Source organism: Spermophilus citellus (assembly GCF_964194105.1).
Source record: "Spermophilus citellus genome assembly, chromosome: 10".
NCBI classification, from domain to species: domain Eukaryota; kingdom Metazoa; phylum Chordata; class Mammalia; order Rodentia; family Sciuridae; genus Spermophilus; species Spermophilus citellus.
The window spans coordinates 68935009-68945833 of NC_138197.1; the positions used below are offsets into that span (position 1 = coordinate 68935009).

Genomic DNA, 10825 nt, shown 5'->3' on the forward strand with positions numbered 1-10825 from the left:
GATGCAGCATAATCCCAGCAGCTCAGGAGGCTGAAGCAGGAGGATCACAAGTTCAAAACCAGCCTCAGCAAAAGCAAGGTGCTAAGCAACTCAGACCCCCATCTCTAAATAAAATACAAAATAGTGCTGGAGATGTGGCTCAGTGGTTGCATTACCTGAGTTCAATCCCCAGCACCCCCCCCCCAAGAAAAAACAGCTGAGGATGTGACCCATTGGTGAAGCACCCCCCTGGGTTTAATTCCTAGCCGCCCCCCCAAAAAAATTCTGGAAGCTTGTCTTAATCTTGGGCTATCATAACAAAATATCAGACCAGGTGGCTTAATTAGCAGGTATTTATTTTCTCATAGTTTGGGGGCTAGAAGTCCAAGGTCAAGGTTCTAGATGATTCAGTTTCTATGAGGGCTCTAGATAGCAGCTTTCTGACTGTGGCTTGCAGACAGCTGGCTTCTCACATATGTCCTCACACATGGCCTTTTGTGTGTGTGTTTTTGTGTGTGAGTATGTGTATGTGTGTGTGTGTGTGTGTGTGTGTGTGTGTGTAGAGAGACAGACAGACAGACAGACACACTGACTGTTCTGGTATCTCTTCTCATAAAGGGCACTAATCCTAGGATTAAGGCCTCACCTTTATGAATTCAGTTAACCTGAATTAATTCCTTAGAGGTCTTCAAAATTTGAATATAGGAAGGGGGGAGTGCACAAACATTCAGTCCATTACAAAACCTCCTTTCTCTTTCTCTAATCAGAAAGAACTGGGGGTCTTCTTATACTTTGTGTGGGTGTGCTAGCCTCCCATGGATTCCTATCAGAAACCAACACATGTATTTCCTTAACTGGATGGTCAGATAGCTCCTAGTGGGAGGTCAGACATCCTGTGTGGAGGAAGAAAGGCCAATAAAATGAGAGAGAAAAAAGTGTTAGAAAGCTAGAAGGACTTTATATTATGACTCAAAGAAGGGAAAGAGCAAGAGTAAACAGTAGCTTAAGGCCCACATAGTTGGACCCATCCATCAGAGCAGTTTTTGTTTTTGTTTGTGGTGCTGGGGATTGAATCCAGGGCCTTGTGCATGAGAGGCAACTGAACTATATCCCCAGCGCCCCCATCAGAGCAGTTTTATTTCCCATATACTCCTACTTCATTTTACCACTCTGGCTGTGGTACCCAACCCAAGATAGTGAATTAAAGCTCTGCCTCAGGTTCCTCATCTGTAATATCATCTCAGAGGACAGTTGCAAGGATTAACCAGAATGCGGGTAAAGTGCTAAAACAAGGCCTGACATGTATTAAATCCTCAGTAAACATTAGCTATATATTGTTACACTTCCCAGTTTTCTGCTCTCAGCAGGCTACATATCTTAATCCCAGATTTCAAGCCCTTGCACATGATGTTCCTTGTGCCTGGAATGCTCTTTCCAGCCTTGTCCACCTACACAAGCATCAATACTCTATTCAGGCCTTCCTTTCATCACAAGGCCTTCTCTGTACCACTGTTACATTTACTGCTGGTCCAACTAATCCCAATTAAGTAACAATGTTGCTTTAGTAGTTAAACATTTTATGTCTTTATGCCTCCTTTTCTAGGAAAGAAGTTGTTTGTTAATCTTTTTGTTTTGGAGTGCCTAACACAGTGCTACACTCTTGATGTTCTGAAAACCCTGCTTGAAAAAAAGGAATGAATTTAAAAGGATTACCTGAACCTTTAAACAGTGGTTCTAATTTTGATTTCCTAGCAGGCAGAGGTCTTGCCAGGGTTATCGCAAAATGCTCAGTAAATTTTCAAAATAAGGTTGTTTTTAATTAGACCTTAGTTCTAAAACAAACCCAAATCTGTCACACAGCACCTTCTGAAAAAAGGAGTGTCATAAAATCAAACAAGTGTAGGTATAACTTAACCCTGAAAAGTTTGCACTGATAATGCTTTTTAGTGGAGTGGTAAGGAGAAAAACAGCAAAAAGCAGCAAAGGCAGTGAGAAATGGATGTAAAGAATGGAAAACATTTGCTGAGTGTCTATTTCATATCGAGTACAACCTTATCAACAATCCTGTTAGGGAGGTAGCATTATCCTCAGTTCTATCTGACTCCCCAGTCAGGGTCTTACCCTACTTTTTAGATGAAAAGAGGTGTGGCAACTGGAAGATGTTGGGTGGCTGAGTATGCCCACCTGCTTCCTGGAGATGGAGCACTTAACTTGCTTAAGAATAGGTCATAATTTTTTTTTTTTTTGAGAGAGAGAGAGAGCAAGTGAAGTGTTTCTTAACTCTAAAGAACACCCTGTATAACTTATTAAAACTATAGGAATAATCATCGTTATGGTTTTATGGTGTTATTTTCAGCAAGCCTTTTGGATACATGCATTAACTGAGAAGGGTAGTAAAAACAAAGAGCCCACCAACCCAGAAAGATGAATTAGTTTATCAGATTAATCATCACATGGGTGACATAAAAGAATGACACCAAATCTGATAGAATGAACAAGGCCAGGTTTAGAAAGAAAGTAAGAAAGGTCCACAGCTTTGGAGTATGTTTCTGAGATCAGGAAAAGGGTGGGTGGCAACAGGTACCTGGTGTGGATTGAGAGAATTGGTGAGTGGAAGGACACTAAAGGTAAACATTTCACTGCCAAATGTTACCTTCCTAAAGCACTACATGGAACTCCATTTGCTTTTACTTCTTGACTATTAAACTCAAGGATTACAAGGGTGAGGGACATGAGGGGGAAATTTCAATGTGTAAGGGAGTCTGGACTACTCTGGGAATATGACTGCTACCCCTCCAGCTTCCATGAGCCACAGAGCTTAAACTATGCACTAGGGAAGCAAAAGTGCCACTCTTTGGAAGGGCTTTTCTAAATGGAAATAAGACGGCTTCTGGAAAGCTCCTGACACATGTGGCTCACCCCTGGCAGCTTAACAAGCCCTGAGATACATTTGTCCAGTATACACATCCATATAATATAGTTCTTTTCCTTGGGTGTAGAAGAGAACCATTTGCAGGCATAAGCCTAGATTCTCCTAATGGTCACCAGAGGGCGGTACATAGCAGGACCCTTGGGGCTCAGAGGCTCTGAGGCTCAGATTCTCAAAACCAATCTATTTAGCAGCACAGCTGCTATAGGCAGGCTCCACCCCCACCCCTAAGTATCAACCACTCCTGACTACCCCTCAGATGCTGCCTTTACAGAGCAGTCCAACCTTTTCTGAGCTTTCCTTCCTACCTCAGGGGTGCCTGCCTCCTTTGATTCCAGGTGTTTACTGTGTTGGAACTCCCCAAAATACCTGGGACAGAGAGTCAGAGCCCAGGAATAATGGAAGAGGAAGAAGAATGATGGAAGAAGCTAATAGAAACAACAACCAGGGCTGGTGATGAAAACTGAGATAAGGTTGTAATAGGCACATGCTCTTGCCTGGGGAGGCTGTCCACCCACGTCCACCCACACCCACGCCCACACCCACAGGCCAATTTTGTTCTCTGCAGCCCTGCAGTAAGGAAAGATTTCAGTTCTTCCTCTAGCTTCTTTCTTTTGCCTATAATTGTGTGTGGACTGTAAGTTCTTAGCCAGGGATTCCCACAGGTTATCAGATAGCCCAGAGACATCCCCAAAAAGAAAAAGAATGAAAGAATGAAAGAAAGAAGAAAGAAAGAAAGAAAGAAAGACTCCCTTCAGAGAGTGCCACCACAGTAAGATGGGGACAAGGCTGATTCATGACCTTGAGGGAGGTGCCAGGACTGCTAAAGATAGGGGACTGAGATACTTAAAGAGTACCATATGGACAGGGGAGCCCCTCTAAACAGAAAAGGGAGGTGCATGGGCTTTCCAACTCCCAGGACAGAAAAAGTTCTCTACAGAAGTCGGTATGCAACCTCAGGGGAAGAATGCCAGTCTTCTCCTTTCACATTGAAGTTTTCCCCAGCAGCCTAAAATACTTGCATGACTTTTCTGGTCTTTTCTGCTGATGCATTGGGACACAGCTCTGAAAAGAGGAATAGGGTCCCAAAGATGCTGTGAGGAAGGAGGGGGAGACAGAAATAAGATTGATCTCCTCTTTCTCTCTCTCTCTCTCTCTCTCTCTCTCTCTCTCTCCCCCCAAATTACCCTCTGAATAGAGATGTTTTCCAATAAGCTCCTAAAAGTCTTCCCTTTATTAGCCCACCTGCAGAAAAAATGAGAGACGTCAGATTTGGCTAGCTGTGTCAGACAATGTTAAAGCTATGTTGTAGCCCGACGGCAACCTCATCTTGGCTGGCTGGGCAAGCAGATCCTTATATTAAAATTTATAAATAGTAAATAAAATAAAATTATCGGGTGGGGCTAAGGCACTGGGGAAGAAGAGGCTAAGCAGTCCTCATTAAGGGTGCCACCATCAACCCCACCTACTGAGGACCAAAGATCACCTCCTTTCTGTTGAAAGTTGACCTTAAAGCAGGCAGTTTCCATATAGCCCCCTTTCTCCCTTACCCTCCCACCCTCCCAATCTGCATCGCCTGTGCCCACATCCCCACATCTCAGCCAGCACGATTGGGTTTCATCAAGCGTATCAAGGTTTCTATGTCTGGGGCATTCAGCCCAGCAGCTCCTCTGCCAAGCGATAGAGGAAGCGCGAGTACCAGTGCATGCCAGTGGGCTGGACTGCACCACCGGGGAGCAGCGCCCCCAGCGCGTGCAGCAGGCGCAAGGGAGCAAAGGCGCGGTGAGCCCACTGGTGACTCTCCAAAACAGCGTAGCAAGAGGCCAGGACGTCGTTGACTAGCAGGGTCCCGTGAGCAGTAAGTGGGGCGAACACGCCCACGGCTTCCTCTCGCGCTACGCGGGCCACGCGCGCCGGCCGAAGCGCGTCCCCGCCAGGCGCCAGCACTGAATCCCCAGCGCGTAATCGGCGCGCGAACACCGGTGCAAAGTCTCCGGGTTCCGGAGCTGGCCCTCGAGCAGCGAACACTAGGTGCCAGGGCGTAAGCAACAGTTTGCGCGGAGGCCTCTCGGTCTCCACAGCCACAAATGAGGCCCGGCGCTGCAAATCCCGGTCCAGGAAGAGCAGCACCGGCGTGGGCACCACCCGGCCGGTGGCGTCCGCCGCCAGCACCCAGTCTCCGCCGTGCAGTTCCCGCAGCCCCTTCCGCTCGCCGCTCTGCAGGCGCACGGTGGCATTTCCCGGAAAGCAGCCGCCGGCCCGGACAGCCAGTGAGTTATCTGCAAGGGAAAAAAAAAAAAAAGATAGGACTGAATCGAGACCAGCGGCTCCAGAACGGTGGTAGATTCTCAAAAATATGAGTCAAGCTCAATGCAGACCTCACCCAGTTCTGGATAGTACAATATTTCCCACTGATCAGTCCCTAATCTGGGCAGAAGTGAAAGGGTGGTTTACAACACTAACTCCCAGTTGGTTTCCCCTAGGGCTATTGTAGATTCTTGCGGACACCTTTGGGCAGACCTTACCACCCACCCCCTACTGTACCAGCTTTGACAGACACGTGGACATGGTTGCGGGACTCGTAGTAGACCCAGTCGAAGCCGGCTTCCACTGCCAGGCGCGCCAGCAAACCATACTTATTGCGGTCGCGGTCAGAGGTGGTAATGTCCAAGGCACGGCCTTCGTAGTGGAGTGAATCCTGAGCGTGGTGGCCGTCCTCATCCCAGCCCTCGGTCACTCGTAGGCGCACTCCAGGCCACATGTTCATCACTGCAATGGCCAGCGCGTTCACCCGCTCCTTACAACGCTGTTGGAGAATAAAGGAGTCAGTCTCCCCACTACCACTATCATTACCTCTGGGGCGAAACGATTTGAATAGGAGCGTTGATTCCTTGTTCTTAGGTCCCAGTTCATTCCATACCAGTTTTTGAGTGTTCTGGGCAAGTGAGGATCTGAATAGGTGTAGTCGCCTTTCTGCACTCCCTTGCCAGGGCATCGTTGGAGAACTATGGGGTCACCTCTAAGATTAAGAGCGGGCACCCATACCTAGCTCTTCCGCTATTTTAAATGGCTGCCTTTAGCCCCTACTTGTTCCGGGACCTTGGCCCGACCTGAGTTGAGAGGGCGGGTGGAGTTTGGTTAGGGAGGGCCTGGCTACCCAAGAGGAGCCCCTGTTTGAGCCTGGCCCCTGCCCCAGGCCCTGGCTGCCCTCCCTCCGCCTGATTCATCTTTTGTTTCGTTGCCTCCCCTGGCCTTCCCTGGCACTGGGCATCGCTTCCTTCCTTCCTTCCTTCCTCCTCCTCCTTTCAGCCCCTAGCATTAACCCCTTCGTGGTCTGGGTGCCCCCCACAGAGGTGCCCAAGAGAAGCCGTGCAGGATCAAGGCTGCTGGAAAAAGGGTTGGGTGGCGGGGGCTGCACGAAGTACAATGGCCATTCTCCAGGATGACTTAACTGAACGAGAATCCCGGGCCGAGGCCGGGAACGCGCCTGGAGAAGCGGACTCAGCAGCTCCAGCCACAAAGGCGCTTTTCAGCCGCCCCGGCTCATAGAGAGGAAAGGGCAGAAAGCCGCGCCTCCCATCCCTGCTCTGGCCCGCCAGGTCCCCTCCCCCAGCGTGACCAGTCCTCCCAGTTCCAGCTAAGGCTCCGCCAGCCTGGAGAGCTTCAATCTCTCCTCAATCTCTGGGCAGAGATGCTCGTGGGAGTAGCACCTGAGAATACTCAGCGCTGCCCTTGCGCGGATCTGGGGGGCCCCCTGCAGGGTGGACTGAAGAGGAGGAAAAGGAACAGCGGCTGGAAGTCTGCACCTGGGGGAGTGAGGCCACAGTTATCTTGGCCTCTCCTGTCTGGGAGCTGGAGACCTTGGCGCGCACCATAGGACGGACACCGCGGGAGGAGCGCAGAGGACAGTTTCCTTTTCTTCTTCCCTCCCAGACCCCTCACCTCAGACTTGTTTTTTTCCTAAACTGCCAGGGGGATCCACCCCCACTCTCCCATCTCTAGTCATCTCCACCTCTGCAACTGCAGGGTTGGGGGTGTGGAGGGAGAGAGAACAGGAAAAGCAGTAGCTCCTTCCAACTTCTTGTCGTTTTGTCCCCTAAGGAGGCCCTGACCTGCGGGGGCAGCAGCCCAGTGCAGAGCCAACTCAATGGAGGCCTTTTGCAGCCAGGGTGTGGGAGATAAGCAGGACTGAGGGGGTTCCCAGGCCTGTCAGAGGCCCTCCTGTGCCTGTCCCTTGTTCTGCCTCCTCTGCTGCAGGTGGCAGCCAGAGGAAAGGGCCATAATGTTCCATGACCAAGGAGGGGAAAAAAAGGAATAGACCCTTCCCAATCTCTGGGTAGGAGGAAGGCTTTCAGTACAGGAGCAAGTAGAAATGCTTTCTTCCCATGACAGGTTTTCCTAACAAAGTAACCTGGAAAACTATGGCAATTAATCAGAGGAAATCCGTACCCCTCCCTCTCCCCCCACCTTCTCACTTCATACACAATTAGGTGGTGTAATGGAAAGTGTATAGGACTTAAAGTCAGGAGTCCTGAATTCTAGTCCCAGCAATGCCACTAATTAATTGTGAGACTTTGATTAAACTGCTTTTCCTCCTGGGACCCAGCTCTCCCATTTAAAGTGAGGGGTGGGGGTGGGAGGTTGGAGGAATGTGATTTTCAAGTTTCCTTTGAGTTCTGATACTATCACATGCCAGAGGTGGTCCTTCTCTTCCAAGGCATAGCCCATATCACCTAGGTCAGTTCAGTATCAGTCTACAGCAGATGCTCACTAATGGTAGTTTAATTGAATTATTTAATTTGAAGGAAAGCTTCTGAACTAAACTGAGCTTGGGGGACCCAGCAAACATTTGATACTCAGGTGAGCCCACCTGTTCTTTTCACTGAGGACTGCTTCTTACACCAAGACTGTCATCTAGACCCTAGAAAAGCCTTGTCCTGCTTCTAGGAAACCTCTCCTACGCCAAAGACATTTCCTGCCCAGCTCCTCCTCAGGTAGATACCCTGGGACTTGATCCTTGGCCACCCTTTCCCAACCCCCTTCAGTCTCTTTGCGCAGAGGGCTTTTGCACAGTCAGGTCAGGAGCTAGTCTAAGGGTAGAGCCTTCTGTCTGCTGCCCAGCCAGCTCCTGGCCCCCAGCTCACCCCAGCCCTTCCTGCCTGGCTCGGTGGCTGACCCCCGGTCCACGCCTCAGCCATTTCCCGTCTCGCCTGCCGCCATCCTCCTTTCCCCGCCCTCCCTGCCTCTCCCAGCTTCACTCTCACTAGTCAATCCCTCCTCCCCCCTTCCCATCCCAGCCTTTCCCTGTTGGGATACCTCCTAACCACTCTCCAGCCAGCCAGGTTCTTACTTTTTAAAGGGAATTTACTGGGGGAGGTCTTTTCTTTAAGACTAAGGTCTCTGTAGATGAAGGCAGCCTCACCCTCCCAGAAGTTGGGGATGCCCTGGCGCAGGTGGGGCGAGGCCCTCCTTACCTCCGTCATCAGGCGGTCAGCGCCACTGTTCTCCTCATCCTTGAAGATGATGTCTGGGTTGTAGTTGGGCACGAGATCCCGAAAGCGCTCGGAGCCCCTCGCCACCTTTCCCTCCGCCGGCCCGCTGGCACCCAGGGTCCGCTCTGGCACGCTGGGCACAAATTGCTTGTACAGCAGAGGCACAAGCTGCTTGCGCACGTAGCGGCGCCTGCCAACAGGTCCCCGGCCCGGCCCACAGCTCTGGGCAGGTAATGCCAAAAGTGCCAAGCAGCACAGGGGCAACAAACTGACCCGCAGTGCCATGGCTGCAGCAGGCGTGGGTCAAGAGGGAGCGTTCTTTTCTTCGCTCACTCTCCTGTCAGTTGGGCATCTCCACAAGCATAAGAGAACACAGCAGGCAGAGCTGCCCCCAGTTTGCGCTAGAGCTCTTGTGGCTTTGCGCACCTGGCTGTCGCTGGGTCTGCCCAAAGGTCCGGGGGGGGGGGGGTTGGGGTGGTCTGGAATCTGCTACTGGTGGACCACCATGGCAGGGAAGGGGGGTCGTGGGTGAGTGCCAGCCCAGCCAGTCTCTGCTGCCCAACTCCTGTGCTGCCAGAATGCTCGGACTCCGCCTTAAGTAGCCCCGCCCCCCCCTGCCAGGACCGTCCCGCCCCCTCCCACCCGGGCGGGGGATCTAGTCGGTCACCACTGTTCCATTTCGCGACTGAAGTGTGTCCCATCCTGGAAACCATGCAGACACCTGCCTAGGAAATCCTTGTAGCTTTACAGTCCTTGGCTGCCTGGATAAGCATCCTTCTACCTCCAAACCTAAATTTGGAACCATTCTCCTCTGATCCTTGAATTGGTCTTTGCTCTCCCAAAGCCTACCCTGGCAGGCCATGCCCTCTGCTGTCATCCAGGAAGTATGGGTTCCAATTTCTGCTCAAGGCCAGCCAAGCCCTTTGGGCATACAACCAGAGCCTCCCTTCTCTGTGGTTCTCTCCAAACCTCCCCCATTTCTCTCTTCACACTCAGCAGTAAGCAGGAATGGGAGGCAAGGATCCCAGGGGACCATTTTCCCTAGTAACTTTATAGTCTTCCAGTGTTCCCAGAACCAGGAACAGAGTTTGGTATTTATACTTCTGTTTAGGACTTCCAACTTTGCACCTTCTAGTTTCTTTTCAAATGAATAAATTGCAATTTGAAGTTGCTGATGGACAGGGGACACTTATCAAAAGTCCTGCTCTGTAAAAGACTAATATAATGATCATCCTCCTTCATCTTCCAGGTAGGCACTTCTGTAGCCTCTGGATTCTTCCGGACTCTACTTCAAGCCACTCAGATCTCATCTCAGAGGCACTTCATTCACCTACTTCTAACATTTATAAATTCCTTCCTCTGGGAAGTCTTTCATGATGTTCTAATACTGCCCACCCATGTTCCTGTAAGAGGCAGCAATTGACTGTTATGCTAGTAAACTGTTAGAATTATCTGGTATCCTTCTAGACAAAGCATTTAAGTACAAACTTGTTTGTCATGTAATTCCAAGGCTAAGTGGTTAGTAGGGTGCTCAGCAAGCATTTGTGGAATCTACACTTTTTTGTATTTCACACTCGCCCTTCCCTCACGTAGCTCCATAGCTGGCACTCACACCAACTTTGTGTATGTTAGGAAAAACAAAATCCTTCCTCAAGACATTAGACTTCCAGTTATAAGGAAACGGTCATGGAAGTTGGAGTGTAGTTCAGTGGTAGAGCACCTGCCTAGCATTATGTGAGGCTGTGTGTGTAAGTGGGGGTGGGATTTGCTCCCTGGCACCAGGATAAATAAATAGAGATGGAGAGGGAAAGAAAGTGGTGCATTTCTATAATCCTAGCTACTTGGGAGACTGAGGCAGGAGGATCACAAGTTTGGGGTCAGCCTGGGTAACTTAGTGACACCCCATCTCAAAATTTAAAAAATTAAATACATGGGGATATAATTCAGTAGTATAGTGCTTCTGAGTTCAATCGGGGTGGGGGGGAAGTTACAACTATATATTGACTATGAAGTGAACAGTTGTTCCACAAGTTATACAGTGAAAAATCTAAGCAGAAATTTTGTCCCTAATTCCCAACATAGCAAGGAGATTTCAAGGAAATGAAAGCCTCTACAAAGATCGAAGTTAGGTTCTTTTCTGAAGTAGGAATCAAAACCCTGTGAAGAGCTGGGGTTGTGGCTCAGTGGTAGAGCACTTGCCCAGCATGAGTGAGACACTGGGTTCGATCCTCAGAACCGCATAAAAAGTAAATTACATATATATATATATATATATATATATATACACATATACATATATATATATATAAAGTTAAAAAGCAAAACACAAAAAACCCTGTCAGTGTGGGGTTGGGGTTGTAGCTCAGTGATGGAATGCTTGCCTAGCACCTATGAAACACTGGGTTTGATCCTCAGCACATAAAAT

The 10825-nt window shown here is 49.5% G+C and overlaps 1 protein-coding gene across 1 annotated transcript; it reads right to left on the reverse strand.

Annotated features, from left to right (window-relative positions):
- Window positions 1–342: 342 nt before the first annotated feature.
- On the reverse strand, window positions 343–8923 carry DHH (desert hedgehog signaling molecule). The gene is made up of 3 exons (XM_081310072.1): window positions 8383–8923; window positions 5453–5714; window positions 343–5187 (listed from the first exon to the last, which is right to left on the reverse strand). Exons 1-3 carry the CDS (start codon window positions 8683–8685, stop codon window positions 4562–4564), a joined length of 1191 nt encoding a protein of 396 aa, XP_081166198.1. The 5' UTR covers window positions 8686–8923; the 3' UTR covers window positions 343–4561.
- Window positions 8924–10825: the final 1902 nt, after the last annotated feature.